Below are 16,444 nucleotides of genomic sequence, written 5' to 3'. Positions count from 1 at the left end.
TTGTACGTGCTGACGTCATAGACACGTTATATTAGTCGAGGCCCATCCCACAGGTCTCCATCAGATGATAACTTAAGTTCCTTTCACAGTGCACATTGCCTGTGTCAGGGACCTAAAGACACTCTACTCTAAATTGACTTAGTGAAAAAGGGTGTGGGCCCCTATATCTCACATGGTAATCTTCGGATACATCCCATGCTGCGACATCCGAGGTTGTTTACCGCACTGCTAGGAGAACAGGCAGACGAAATATGGAGGAAGGCAGGATCCACAGGTGCAGTTAGATAATAACAATCATGATGGTGCACCATTTAACAATTGTAGAGTGTATGTGTGGAGAGCGTTAAGGTATGCATATCCTGATACACCTGATATAAATGCAATTATGACCTGCAAAATGAAGTGTACATTCAACAGATCCAAGAAATGTGGCGAGCCGAAACAGGTGACCCATGTGACAAGAATGTAGGCGTTTTTTTTATCACATGCTACGCAATGGCCTTCCCAAGGAAGTGCAGAATGATTTAGAAAAAGCTTTGGGTATCAAGGTGAAAGGATGGGCTGAGATACAAGCGATTATAGTACATCATTGTAAGTGAAGGCAAGAAAGTAGAAATAGGCCACAGACCAAGCACAGAAGGCAGAAGCGAATGTGGCTAAATTGAGTTTGGAAGGAGTAATGATTGCTAGTGCTGCCGAAGAGCAACCGGAAGAGCAGAGAATGATGCAGCAGATTCAGACACAAATGCAGACACAGGTGTGGAATTAGGGGTTTGCACAGGATGGGAGAGACATGGGGAATTTTCAGAGGGGACTAGGTAGTTATCAACGTGAAAGAGATGGAGGATATGGAGTCGGATATGGAAGATATCTGGAGGAGTAAGGGCCAGATTTGGAAGATAATGTTCGTCATGTGGGAAGCTAGGACAGATTGTGTGAGAATGTAGAGCTAGAACGCCTGCCCCATACAATTATCCCTGTGCTCAAGGGACTAGATTTCCATACCAGCCACAGTCCCAACCTCAGTATCAAGCAATGACATATATCCCAGGCCTTGCCAAATGTTGCATACAACCACAGCAAATGCAACAACAACAGTATCAAACTCTAGGAGTACGACCTACATATGGGCACCAGTAGCCTATGATTGCACAAGCCCCTGTGCAACAAGCCCCCACACAACAGACACCCACACAACCATCGGAAAGGGATCGCTTGCCACAAGGTACAGTGACATATTACACAGGAACAAGTGTTTTAGGAGGGACTCCCTTCGTTTTCTCAGGCACAACCACATATCCCCAATAGGACAGCCCACACGGCGCTCTGACGTGCCTAAGTCTTTTAGTCACTGCTGACCCAGAAGCGGAACCGCAGGTAGGAGTGAAGATAGGAAATGCAGTTTTTACTTTTATGGTTGACACAGGAGCAACCAAGTCATACATCAGGGAAGGTATGTTTGCCCTATCAGGTAAAGTAATGGAAACAAAGGGGTTCTCTGGGGCGATTGCAGCGGTTCCTTTTACTGAAGATCTACTTATTATGGTAGGTACACAAAAATTGGTAGCACCCCAATTGTATCCCACAGATACCCCAGTCAACCTTTTAGGAAGGGATATTTTGAGCAAGCTGAATATGACTATTTCATTTAACGAAAAAAGTATAGTATGCTGTATACCAGCAATATGTCTTGCTAGGATTGCATTCATCATACAAGCATTGTGTAATGCGAATATGACGAGAGGAGCGCCGCTGCATCCGAATTTATTTCCTTATGGAGTAATGTCAGTGTTAGGATGGGTATCAGGGATTGAAAACCAAATATTACATATTCCAGCTGTGTTTCTGTTCATACCAGTTTGTCCTCAAGAAAGAGTATCTGGCACTATTCTTACATTGGGTTTAGATTAAGTAATTGTGAAAAAGAACATGGTGATCTTACATGGCACAGATGAGGAAGGGGATGAATTGTGCACGTTTCTATGCATTGATCCCACATTGCCATTAAGAAGGGTGTCTGACGAACAACTGTTCGAAGGTGCCAAAGACACAGGAGAAATTGTATTTGAAAAGTACATTCCATGCCAAATACTGATTCAAAACAGAGAAGTGCTGCACACTATTTTGATGGTAAAACCAATATACACACATAATGTAGGATTGTTAAAAAGCATAGTGGCAGTGCAAATAAAGTTGAAGCCAGGAGCAATACCACCACATGTATGGCAGTACCCCATGTCCAGGGAAGCAGATGCAGGGATCTATGGCACAATAATGACATTATAGCAGCAAGGCATAAGAACACCATCCTAGTCTATATGTAACATGGCTGTGTACCCTGTGAAGAAAGCAAAGGGGTCAAGTTGAAGATTAATTCAAGATTAATGCCCTCTGAATAATAGTGTAGACGCAGAGTTCCCAATGGTCCACAATCCTGCAACCATTCTTTGTAATATTCCCACAGTGCAACATATTTTACAGTAATTGCTCTAAAAAATGTGTTCTCATCATAAAATACTTTTATGTCGACATCGGCCATAAAAAGTACATGCAAAGCAACATTCCACATCAAAAACACCACTATGAGACCTTCTAAACCTAAAACATTATACATAATGTCAATAAATTACAATCTTTTAAAAAATAATTCTGCCAAGTATGAGCTTGGCAATACAAGACAAACAATTTAAAAATGATTTTGGTTTATAATATGCCCATCAACAATAAACTTGTAGATACAATACACGTTCCAGGAGTCAATATACATTGAATAATTTTAAAATTAGAAATCATGCCTCCTGGGTATTTTTAAGAAACCTTTTCTTAAACAACCAAGCGTGATCAATGTAACTCGCAAACGCAAAAATCACCGGATTATTGACTGTATTCTTGGATAATAATAGAGATTCATGTATATGCCTGACATTACATCTCAGCAGGACTGGTTTTAAAAACCTTTTCCTAAGACCCAGATAGTACGGGATATAAATAGAAAGTGTGTAATAGCTTCCCTCCCAAACGTACAAACAGAACAGACCTCAGATTCAGTTATGCCCCATTTAAGAAGCAGCAAGATTAAAGTCAACAGTCCCAATCTGTGTTTCACAAACAATGATCTCATCAGTGGTATGATGATGTTATCCAGGCAAACTTCCTTGCCCAAAGTTAGTTTGCAGTGATGATATTCCTGGGCCTGAGCCGATGATGTAAAATGTCTAGCAATGTTGCGCTGTGACCTTAACAGGTATTCATTCTGGATCAGACTGCAAGTTTTATAGAGGCAGGGTTAGACCATAGATGGTTCAAGCCCAAAGTACTCAGTTCTTCCCCTTCTCAAAAATGAGTTATTTTCCATCCCATTGCACCCAGTCAGTATGTCAGTATGTTACAGCATTTACCTATCGGGCGTGGGGGGGGGAAAGATTCCAACGCACCAGATTACCTAAGTGGTATTGTGAATCCCCCAGTATTTTTAACAGCGTGGTGCAAATGGACCTAGAGAATCTACAAGTACAAAGCATAGTGATCCAATATATAGATCAGCTTTTAGTTTGCAGCACAACAGAAGAGCAATGCAGGCAAGATTCAGTAACACGTTTAACACTACTTGCAGACAAGGGATACAAGGTAGATAAGGACATGCTGCAATATTGTCAGAAAGAGGTGGTGTACCTAGGGAAGCTCATTTCATCAGAAGTACGGAGAGTGACACCAGAAAGGGCAGTTGCTGTGCAAAGCACTCCACAGCCAAACACTGAAGGAAATGCAGCAATTCCTAGGACTATGCAACTATTGCAAGGTTTGGATTTCTGACTAATCCAGTTATACCAAGCTTTTGCTACAAGGCCAGAGGGAAGCACAGTAATAGAAGGTGAAAGAACCCATTAAGTGGACAGAAGAAATAACTAAATGTTTCCAAGCGGTATAAAAGGAAATAAGTGATGCTCCCATGCTAGCTACACCAGATTATACAAAACAATTCTTCCTGTTCTCGCCCTCTAATGGCCATGTGATGATGGCTGTCCTCAGTGAGATAACCTCCATGGGGCACACACCTTTAGCATATTATAGTTGAATCCTGGATCCAGCCATGGAAGGTAATTTCCCCTGTGAACAAGATTTGGCCATGGCAGAATTTGCAATACAAAAGTCATCTACTATCACTATGGGGTCTCCAGTAACATTATATGTTGAGCATGCAGTTTTTGCCATTTTGGAAAAGGCCAAATCAACAAACCCCACACACAGCTTCAGGCCATGAGGTCCTACTGTACAATTCCTCTATCCACCCAGTCAGATGCCACACTGTTAACCCTGCATCATTCATAGCAGACCCTGTGCAGCCATATGATGAAGTCCACGATTGTGCGACATACGAGGGAAAGGTAGATGCACACCTCAATGTACAGGAAGATGCTCTTGAGGGGGGAGAAATATTGCTTGTTGATATGTCTTCAACGATTGATCAGACCTCAGGGGAGAGACAGCGCAGCTGTTGGAACACTTGTTGATGGGAATTATGAGGTCATTGTAAAAAAAAAGACTACCCTCACATTATTCAGCACATCCGCAGAATTAGTGGCACTAATAGAAGCATTGGAAATGAGCAAAGGGACACTTGTCACCATATATTCTGATTCAATATATGTCACATCCACGGTACACTCAGGATTGTCAAGATGGCACAGAAGGGGGGTCCGGAAGTCTGATGGCGCACCTATACACTCTAGAATGATTGATACCTTACAACTTCCAACAATGGTAGCAGTGGTAAAGTGTGCCGCGCATACAAACAACACAGACCACATAGCTTGTGGTAATGGCGCAGCATAACTTTCAGTACCTCATCTTCCAGCGTTTCCTGAACCAGTGTTGTAACAAGTGCAATTGCTGGTTCCACACAATTCTGTACCGTTAACGCAGGTGATTGAAATACAAGTTCAAGCCCCTGAACAAGAGAAAGAGTTGTAGCGCAAAAGAGGGTGCTCTTTATCCCCCAAAGATTTGCTTTGGAGACAGAACATTACAGGTAAGGTAGTAGTGCCACAGAAATTGATTGAAGCTGCTCTCAAGTAACTGCATTATCCCACACGTACCTCCAAAGAGAATATTGCGGTAGATCTTCAGGAGGACTGTTTTGTCACCAATCTGCAAGAACATGTAGATACGTTTGTTTACAAATTGTACTACATGCCACATTTACAGTACATGACACATCCTTAAGACATTAAAGGGTATATTGCCATGCCGCTCTGGCCCTTCCGGTAGCTTCACATCGACTACATTGACATGGTTAACAGGTGCAGTAACTATTGTTATTTAATTGTTGTAGTGTGTCCATTCCCTCATTGGCTTGAGGTGGGACCCACTGCCCATCCTGATGCCAAATCAGCTACCACATTTCTAGTTTGCAAGGTATTTCCTCGCTGGGGAATATGTGATGTCATAAGGTCCGATAATGGGACCCACTTCTTTAATGAATTATTGGCCAGTGTGAGTCCTTCTCTGGTGCAGCTTGACGGCTAACATTGCTAGGTGCTTTTTTATAGCTTCCATACACTCACACTCACCGAAGTAACATATGGATACGTTAAAGTGGAGCAAAGTTTTAATTTTCTTTTTTTTCTGGAGAAGTTTACTCCTACGTGCTCTGCTTCCCCGTGGTGAGTGGGAGAGTTTTTAGAAACCTGATTTGCCCGCAAGCCAAGGATCCTCAACCCCAAATTGTGAGGTGAGAGGTCGAACTCGGGAGGTACCGGGTGGTACCGAAAGGTAAGACAGGCTGTATTGGCATTGCTGTGGTCAGGTTTAGCTATGTGGCTTGGTTTCGCTGTGCAGTCTTGCCATGTATTTAAACACTATGTTATAAGGGTGCATAGCCTGCAGTTTGCCGGTTCCCAGTGTTCAGTGCCTGAGCACTAAGGAGAGTGTGGCCAAGTGCTATTGCTGAGAGAAGGGCGGTGCTCCACTTATACTGTACCCTAACATTGCTGAGAAATGGGAGCAGAAAGGATTTTAATTAGCCACTTCTACGCAAACTGCAGTGACGTGTTACTGTGCCACAGTGGAATAGCAGAAAAAGCGAGTTTGGGGTGGTTGATCCGCACATCTGCAAGAGAGGTGGCAACCTGCGGTAACGGATATTGGATTAGAAAAGCTGACAGAAACGATGCCGGGCAAAGTAAGTTCCAAAAAAAGAAGTTACAACCTGCAATGCAAAGACGCAAATGGGAGAGTGCAGGATGCTGTGACTGTTGCATCCAATGAAGTGTAGAATGTCGAGAAAGCTGCCAAACAAGTCAAATCACTTGTAAATCAGTCGGTTGGAGGTGTGCAGCAAGAATGTGCAAACCTGAAAGGGAAAATTACAGCTTTCTTTCCAATTGAGCCAGCTCCGACCGTTAGCGATGCCTCCTGTGCTGCAGTGGCCAAAAATATTGAAGAAAAGGCTAAGGAGGTACACTGCAGTAGGGATCAGAACACATCAGGTTCCTTGATAGTAGATAACAACTCGTTGCTGGAATTTTGTTATTCGTTACAGAGAAATATTGCTGGAATTGATGAGGCTGAGCCCTAGGCGCTCGCTGTTTCAGGTGGTAACAGCATAAGATTATCAGACTCACCTAATTTGTTTGGGGAGCAGGATGGGCCTGAAAACATGACCATCAGCAATGATATGTATGCAGCAGTCCAATCGTCAATTATGACCTTGCAATTTGCCATGAAAATACTACTGAGATTTCGTGGCACGATCCATGAGAATACCAGGTTTAATAGTGTTAATAACCTAGCAAGTCATTCGGATGATAGAGATCTGGATGATTTAATAGCAGTAGCCATATCTAATGTCGATCTAAAACCTCCTACTAATATCGACGATAATTTGTACGCTAATTTACATAATCTGCCACATGTTGAGGATGAGGCATCTGGCACAGTTGAGGAACTCCTGACTCGTAGACAAATGCAGAGGTTGAAAAGGCAAAATGTTCCGAAAGAAAAGATCTCTAGACAGACTAACGAGAACACTCAAGAGTTTTGCATTATTTCTCTACAGCCTACAAAAACATTGAAAATGTCTAAAAAGGCAAAGAAGTGTGCCAACCGAAGGGAAAAAATGGTGCCTAGCGAACTTGGTACGGTCACTAGCTGATTGAAGGCTGCGCAGATGCTCAAAAGAACGGTCAAATTGATAAAAAATGAAATTATTGAAACAGAATATGTATGTAGTAGTGTTATCTATGAAAAACAATGCTCTACACTGGAACGACCTACAAGAACATGCCGTGGAATCCCGGGATTACGCCAGCAAGAGGCTGGTTTGTTTGTTTTTTTTAATTTATTGTGCACTAGCCAATTTGACTTTTAACACATTTCAGCGAATAATAAAACAAAATACAGTCCAAATTCTTTTTTTACATATTCTGAATACAGTAGCAACAAGCATCCTAAGTAAAAAACAAGAAAACAAGAATTCAAATCACTAGTAACAATTCAATCTAAAACAAAGCAAGAGGCTGGGTTGTGCCCTATGGAGCAAGATCTAGTTATGGTCAAAAAAAGCAAATAATGCACAATTAAGTGGCTACATCTGGAAGACAATAGTAAGCAAGTAAACACATCTGATCCTTTGAATTAGCTGCGACAAATTCTGTCATTGCGAGCTCGTCATTGCAAGTTCTTTATTCTATGAACTTTGATTTTGTGGAACCACCTTACTGCACCAAACCACATTTTTCTAAAATACGTTGTTTTTCACTTAGAACTGTAAATATGATATGTGCTCATAGTGATAAAATTTGAAGGCTAGGTTTCGAGATTTTGAGGAAGGACAAAAGATTACTGGCGAGAATAATAATACATTTAATTTTTTAGAATGTTTAAAAACAACTATTATGTCTGGTAATACGCCTGGGGTGAGCAATATTTCTCAGAGTGACATAGACATTGTACTAAATGGCTAGTTGAGTCCTTATATACACAGCCTATCACTCACCCTTGGCCGTTTATCTATTGCTAGCTGCAATACGCGAGGTTATACCCATCTGTTGCATATGTCCGGGTCTTTGGGTATTCTTCAATGTAAAGACATTTTTCTGACTTTGGAGAGTTGGTTAACTTCCCGTTTGAATGTTGATGGTTACTGTATTTTTCAAATTTCTTGCAAAGAAAGGAAAGTTGGGCCGTCCATACGGTGGGATGATATTTTGGAATTACTTTGCGGTAAATTTAGAATTTTTCTAATCTGCAGAATATTCTGCCATTTGTAATTGAACATCCTGATCAAGTACAGAAATTGTTATTACTTAATGTGTATGATCCACCAGTGGTGAATACAGCAAAGGATTCTTGAAAATATTGCCGATATTATGGTAAATTGGTAAAGCGATAATGGGGAGAAAACAAAATCATACTGGGAGGTGATTTAAATGCACACCGCTTGAGCAAGGACGAATGTATGTAAACTAAATCTGTGATTAGCAGAAGTCCGATGTTGTAGAGTACCATAAATAAGCAGGTCAAGCAGGGTCATCTTTTCTCAGCTATTGGGAATTTACTATGATAAACGGTTTGGCGGTTGGTGACTGTCCGGGGAACTATACATGGTTCTGTGGACTGAAGAGGGCAACGTTAGACTATTTCTTGGTTAGCCAAAATTTATTATCCAAAGTTCACAGCTTAAATGTGGAAAGGAACGACCATAACGACCACTCTGTAGTCACTTTATATATTTATTCTATAAGTGACACAAATATAAAGGATCAAAGGAAAAGTTGGTAGTTAATCCGATCATTTCAGCGCAGTGGACCGAGTTCATAATTGAGAATTACAACCAGGTAGCTAACAATGCTTCCAGGTTGGCTGCATTAGATCCTGATAGTATTGATTTGATTATTGAAAGAGACAGCATAATAGACAGAATAAAAAGACTGAAAGGGTCTAGAGCCGCTTGTCCAAACGGGTTGGCTACTGCAGTTTTGAACAACGGTCCTGAGCCCTGGGGCACTTTGCTTGAGATCTTGTTTAATAAGGTTTGAAATGAAAATCCGAACTGTAGCTTCTCACATACTTCTCTATCTCCGTAAATACAATCCACCCCTGTTTAGTTCATAGTTTACCTTTGCTGCATCCATCCACACACCATTCGGACATGGGTGACTAGCAGGGTCTTGCACACTCTCACATAACTCTAATGGCTGAAATGTACACATGCATAATAGCTTCTCCCAAGTTTTGACTCTGGTCCCTCTGAGGGCATTCAACCAACAGCGCATTGTGACCATAATTATGGTGAAAGGTGCTATACAACTGATAGAATTAATGAATGAAAAGGCTATTCCAGTGTCCTGGAGAAAATCATATCTAGGTCCTATACAAGAGAGGGCCGAGAACTACACCATCGAACAGTAGACCAGGATCATGAACCATGCATAACCAAAGGTTGGTTGATAAATGAATAGCAAGATCTAAATAAAAAGGAGGTATTGTGCTATATGCAGTCTTTGTGGACTTTTAGAGCTGCATTTGATTACGTGGATAGAGACAGACTATGGAGGAAGATGGAGAGGTTTGGCTGTCCAAGGAGTCTGTTGTATGCGGTTAGATGATTCCACCTGGACACAAGCATGCAGGTCAGGCTTGATAGTAGGCGGCCATTAAGGCACCCATACCTACTAATAAGGGTGTTAAGCAGGAGTGTGCGATGGCTCCCCTGCCATTTAACATATATTTGGCAGATCTTTCAGCCTCTATTGGTGCAGTACAAAATTGTCCGCCAAGGATAAAATAGACACCTGTGACTTGCCTGTCCTATGTTGATGATCTTGTCATCTTCGATCATACCTTCTCTGGCATCCAAAGATCAGTGCAAGAATTAGGTAAATATGTTGTTGAGAACAGTCTAATTATCAACACTGACAAAACTAAAATCATGAAATTCTCTAGCAAACCGGTTAACAGACTTAGTTTGGTTTTAGCAAATGATGTAATTGACTATGTAGTAACATACAAGTACTTGGGAATTGAGATAAGTGTGATGGGTGACTATAAGGAGATGATTGCAGCCAAAAGCTTTAACGCTAAGCAGCTGACCTCACTGACTGCAAGGTTCACAAAAGATACAGCTGGATATAGTATAGAGGGCATTTTAAAGCTCTATAATAAATGTTTTTGTCCGGCTATTTTGTATGGCATTGATGCCTTGACCTTAAAAGATCATCGTTGGTTACATGTATTAGAAGACAAGTTTTGGAAAAGGTTTTAGGCTTGCCTGTATCTGTATCTATGGAAACTTTGCATCTAGAATTGGGGCTTATTTCCCTCCCCTCCCTGGCACTTTAGAGTGTGTGTACATTATACATAAAATCTAAAGCTAGACCAATCTGTCCACTGCTGTGCATGCTTGGAACTGAGGCAAATAAGAAAAACAGACTGTGACTGTGATTTCCATACTCTAAAACTGTTGTTTATTTAAAATAAAATGTAAAATGGGACTGGTGTTCTAACTACAAACACTTGTTGAAATTGAAGAACTACTGTGAAGTAGAGTGTGCAGTTCACAAATTTAAGAAGCCCCAGTCTTATTTAATGTTGTGTCTGGCTCCTGCTGCCAGGAGATTTTTAATGTTACTACACATAAATCGACCTCCTGTGCTCGTTGTATGTGGATCTGCTCTTGGTATTCCTGTGGAGAAAAGATTCTCTAGATTGTGTCAAATATCCACTATTGCTGAGAGCGCTAAACAAGTAGTGACAGATGCAACTCTGGGATCGACCTACATGTTTATCATAGGTATTTTTGTGTACCGATATGACAGCATAACAAGCAATGACTTTTGGAAGTATTGATTTAATTCAGAAAGGAATAATTTGCACAGCACTTTGTCGAAATTGGCAGCTGGTTAACGGGAGCCTAATAGAATTTGGCAGGTGATTAGTATGGCTGTTTATAATTTACCTTAATGTATGATGGGAATGTTTATCACATTGAGATTTTATTCTGTTAAATTCTGAAAAGTTTTAACATTTTTGTGTATTATGTAATAGGTTACTGTTTCAAGAATGTTTATATGTAAAATATTTTGTAATGAACTAATCACATTAAAGATAAATTAAATTAATTAAAACATTCATGAATTATTTAAAGGGATAACTGCCCTATTAGGGATCAAGCACAAGCTGTGCTTGGTCAATCCCCCACAAGCCAACGGGATTGTGGAGCATCTCAACAGTTTATTGAAGCAACAATTGTCAAAATGATGTCATAGATTAGAAAGAAACTGGCTGTACTGTTGGCCATTAGCCTTGTTCAGCTTGCGCAAATCCATCGGGGAAGGTACACCATGTAACCCCCCCATGAGGTGGTAACTGGCAGAAGGCTGTACATACCTCTCATACTGCATGCACAGCCTCTGGTGCACACAAAACTGCTTATGTTTTGGGGGAGGAGTTTAGTGGGTATCGTAGGGATTTAACCTGAGCTGTATTTTTGAATATGAATATCGAATTGATGTATATGGGGTCAATGTCTTACTTTACATTGATACTGACATAAATGTTTGGTTATGCTCTATTGTTTCATGAGTTTCCTTGTTTGGTTCACATTGAAGAGTTTGCTCTGATGAAGGACCAAATGGTCCGAAATGCATTGGGCTGGAGGCAACTGCTAAATGTTCAAAGACATTAAAATGATCAAATCTTATTATCTTCTCTGAGTATTTTTAGAAATACATACTGTGTCAATCCAAGACTAATGCACTACATTATGCTTTAACCATTTATGGTCTGTAGGGTGTGCAGCCCCTAACAATTACTAGTGATATACAACATAGCTGTGCCCACTCACCAACTATCCAGTCTAAAGCAGTAGTCGCCATTTTAGTTTAGCTATGCAAAGCACAGTTGTTATTGAAAGGAGTGTTGTAGGATGACAGGCAGAGCAGCAACCTTGTTACAGAGTAGAAGGAAGACCCAGTGTGGGTCAAAATGGTCGCAGCTGAGCAAGGTGTGGGGTGATGCATACAAAATAGTATACCATGTGTGACACTGTATATTTAAGGAACATTTGGTAGTTAATTCTGGCCCAGTATAAAAACAGTCATCATAATTACTTTTCAATTAATGCTCCGTCCCTGGGCATCCTTCATGCCCCCCAGTTTGAAGATCACTTCCTTTTACAGGTTCTCACATTTTATTCACTCACTTGCTTAGAAGCAAATGTGGCTATCAAAACTGGCTGCTCTCTGGGTGCCAGGGCGAGATTTAAATTATCTGAGGGTGGATAGGGAGGGGCAAAATGTAAAGATTCACGTGTTCCTTTCGACATGGCTAAGGCCTTGATATATACACTTCTCTGCGTATGCTTGCAGGTATTTTTTTAAAATAACTTAAAACCAGTGCACATGATTGAACTACAATAGAGCGAGGGGCGGCACGGCCTCTGTGGTTTAAACGGTCACTCAGCTGCAAGACATGAGTCACAGATGAGCGGTTTCTTTTGCATAGTCTGCTTTCCTGAGATGCAGTGATATCAAATGTGTGTGTGTGTGTGTGTGTGTAGGTCGTAAGTCTTCTACCATCTAGCAAAATGCATGTTTTTACGAATGCACGCTTTTTTTAGGCTCAGATTTGCAATGAGAATAAATGAGTTCAAGTTCTATTACTAAGTGACGACACAGTGTACTGCGGGTCTTACCTCTGGAATTTCACTTTAGTGATTCGATGTGCTCACCTATGAATAGTCTGTTCAATAGAGATTCCGTTCTGAGAACTAATTGTGCACCATAGAAACCTGTCCCACCAGCATGATACATTAGGCTAGCTTTCAGGACCCCCACCTGATGGGATATGGTTAACTTGCCTTCCTCTACGCCTAGCCTGCCCGATCTCATCGCAGTTTGAGACCTTGGTAGTCTTCCCAGTGCATATTACCATAACAGACTGCAGCCAAGGTTGGACTATCGGCCTCAGTGGCAGTCTGTTACTTTTCCATTAATGCTAAAAAAACAAACTTTAATAATGATTATCTGCAGATCACATTCTGGCATGGTAGTGTCCATTTTAGACAAATAACCATTTTTTATATTTCACAATTCCATGGTACTTATTTTACTAACCTCAAGAAGTGTTTGATAAATTGATTTGAACCTATGACACAGAGGACACACACACCCACAAACCACCAACCACTCCCCCAAGCCACCTTGGTGAGTGCGTAATAGGCTGATCTATCTCAGATTTAGAATTAGTAATCCATGTGGACTATCTTTGGTTTTGGCTGACACGCACGCACGCACGCATGCACGCACGCACAATATCAAGTGGGTACAAAAAGAAGGCAGATTCACACCAATGCTAGGTGCATGTCACAGCAACACCACCCGGAGTGTGATTATTTGTATATAATGAGGAGTAATGTTTACCAAAGTAAAATTGCCAACTATGCAAGGACACATGAGGATCTTATGAAGATAAACAACAATTGATGGAGACGCGATGCTTTGGGCTCATGCTGTGCTGTCTTTATGTTTGCAGAACCAAGATGCCTGGCGTTGAGGACTGCGCAGAAATTGATGAGGGCCTCTACTCCCGCCAGCTGTAAGTTTTAATGATGTCTTTGTTAAATTGAACTAACTCTTTGACTTTTGGGGATCTTGTCTGGCTTTGCTTGCATAGCTATCGGATTTTAACCTATTACAGGGTACAATGGTAAGCCTTCCTGGAGGAACATCACGAAATGTTCTCAGCTATTATGAGGGTCTCTCCGCCACCCCCCCACCCCTGTCTACATTACTTCTCTGTGACAGAGAACGGTTGAAGAACTTATTGAAAACTGTTAGGTGGTTTCCTTGCAATACCACCTTTGCTCCATATGTTCCTGGGCTCCCAGGCAGCATGACTGGTGATGGCCACATCTGACTTTCTTCTTCTGCGAAGAACTTCTGGCAATGGGTTCACCTGACATCCCCACCTGAAGCATAGCGTCCCAGCCATCCTCTATTTTCAGGCCTTTTCTTTTCTTTTTACTGAATATTTAACACAAGACAAAACCATCTTTAAAAACAGGTTGCTCACAAAAATACAAAGGAGGCAAGCAAAACAATTCCTAGACTAGTAATTCATCTTTTCAGGCATGCTTAATGCCAGAGACCAGCCTCTAACCATGGGACTGAGATTCTGACTATGTCGCTCTGCCCCTGAACTATCCTCCCGGTCCAAAACAGAAAGCAGATTCCCATGCTCTCAATGACATCCAACACGGGACGTCACACGAGGGAAAAGAGTCAGGCAGATCCAACAAACACTTAATCAGAGCACCACCCATATACCCACACTACCAAGCAGCCTGCTAAGAAGGACTTAAACATGCAGCTCCTTGAACCTCCCTCGAATTTCCTCATAGTCCTCGAGCATACCACGTCTGTAATGCATCAGGTTTCTATGATGTTTGCTCGAAAAAATTATCTTGAGGCCGCAAATTATTTTTTTAACACATTTACTCACAACAAAAATGCAGAGGAGTCCCCCGCAACCTCCACATATTGTCCTCCACCATAATTAAACCCCCATCTATATTTGTGAGGACATTTGTTAAAAAATTGAGAAAAAATAGGCCTCCTCGAGCAAGTGGGCCTGTGAGCAAATGGTCTATTAGTATGGTGATGCAATAAAAAAGTGTTAGCAATGGAATTACCACCAGTGTTTTGTTTTTACAAGCTTTCTGTATTACATTTTCAATAAGCTTATGACAGTACTTGCTTGACATCTTAAACTCAAAAGGCCGTAGTCGGGGACACTGCCCCAGCCGTTTCCCATCAATACCCAAATACTGCTAGTTAGACCAAAAATAAGAGGTAACCATATTCAGTCGGCAATGGAATCAGACGCAGGTGTATCAGACCCTCATTCATGCTGATCCTCCCTTCCATGCCATTCCCTCGTGATCTTTTAACTCCTGAATTTACCATATTGAAAAGTTCTTCAAAAGAACCTGTCTATTGTATTGTAGTTCCCTCTTGTACAAATGAGTGAAATGAGGATCATACCCTTACAAAAGTTGGGGATCTGGGGAAGGCCAGGGCAGTGATTTCCTCTATAGCTAGCACTCCCCATATCTTAACCCACCATTGCCTGACAATCAGACCTTCTGCATTCTTCCAAAATGGTGCTAGCGTTACCCTGGCAGCATTCAGCAGATGTGTTATTAAGGCTGGCAAGTCACCCTTTAAACCATATGATCCCTCCACCACATTCACTAGTACCACCACAGACGGGCCTATAGGTATCGAAATTCCGTTATCTCCTTGATATGACCCAAAACTTCTTTCCAGTAAATCTGGGCTGTACCGCAAGTCCACCACATATGTCCTAGGGTTCCCACCTCGCCACATTTGTGCCAACAGAGAGGGCAGTATTGGGACACCATTTTGCTCATTCAGTCTGGGGTAAGGTATCAACAAAAGGATATTTTATATATAGTTTCCTTTATCAAGCTGCATTTAGATGCTCTGTGCGCCCTCTCCCAAATTAATTCTCAATCCTCCTGTGGGATATCTTGTCCCAGTTCTCTCTCCCAACGCATCATATGGGGTAATTTGTACCCCGGAATATCTCTATCAAGGAGCTTGTATAATTTTGATATCTGTCCCTGGTCTATGACTCCAGCCATCGCAAATTCCATTCCCTTTGGAGTTCTAGTTCCAGCCTGCCGCACAGCACCACTCGTGATCCAAAGCCGGGTTTGGCCATAGCAAAACCTTTCCCGTTTTCCAACATGTAACATCCCCTTGTATTCCTTAAATGTTATTGGTCTACTCCCTACTTATAGATCAGCTAGTCAAATAATCCCATTTAGCTCCCAATTAATAAAGCAGTATGCACTCTATCTCTGTGCCAAATCAGGGTTATGGGTGAGTGGTGAGAAAGGACGCAAACAAGTGCGGAATGTCTCTACTATGCAAAGCTCTATACCAGTATATTAATAAACACACCGTAGTAGGTAACAGTTGTCCTCCCATATGTTTCCCCACCCAATCCAAGAAGGGAGGTTTATGAAGCAGTATGGAAGTCACATTCTGTTCCACATCTCTGCATCTTTTAACTCCATTGTCCAATGACCATTCCAGCATTGGAGCCATTTGTCCAGCACCAAATATTTCTTAATATCTGGGATACCCAAGCCTCCCAAGAGAGGAGCCTTAGTCAGGATCTCCCTCGCTATTCTGGGTCCTTTTTTATTACAGATAAACTGCACTATTTCCCTCTGCAAATGTTTAAGCATTCCCGATGGGATAATTATTGGGAGTGCTTGGAATATATATATATATAAAGGACTCTTGGCAAGGGTGTCATCTTTATCGCCGCTACTGGTACCAACCACGTTAATTCTTGCAAATCCCATCTATTCAGATCTTCAATAATTTTTTTCCATAGATCTGGGATGCTA

The 16,444-nt window shown here is 41.5% G+C and overlaps 1 protein-coding gene across 1 annotated transcript in view; it reads left to right on the top strand.

Moving 5' to 3' along the window:
• Positions 1–16,444, top strand: part of UBA7 (ubiquitin like modifier activating enzyme 7) — a 1,701,784-nt gene that overhangs the window by 39,429 nt on the left and 1,645,911 nt on the right. The window contains exon 2 of the mRNA XM_069644160.1: positions 13,534–13,596. Coding sequence (XP_069500261.1) covers positions 13,541–13,596 — 56 coding nt within the window. The 5' untranslated portion in view covers positions 13,534–13,540. The remainder of the gene's footprint in view (positions 1–13,533; positions 13,597–16,444) is intronic.

Source organism: Ambystoma mexicanum, chromosome 2p (assembly GCF_040938575.1).
Source record: "Ambystoma mexicanum isolate Mex_15411 chromosome 2p, UKY_AmexF1_1, whole genome shotgun sequence".
NCBI classification, from domain to species: domain Eukaryota; kingdom Metazoa; phylum Chordata; class Amphibia; order Caudata; family Ambystomatidae; genus Ambystoma; species Ambystoma mexicanum.
This window is presented reverse-complemented; position numbering and strand designations above follow the sequence as displayed.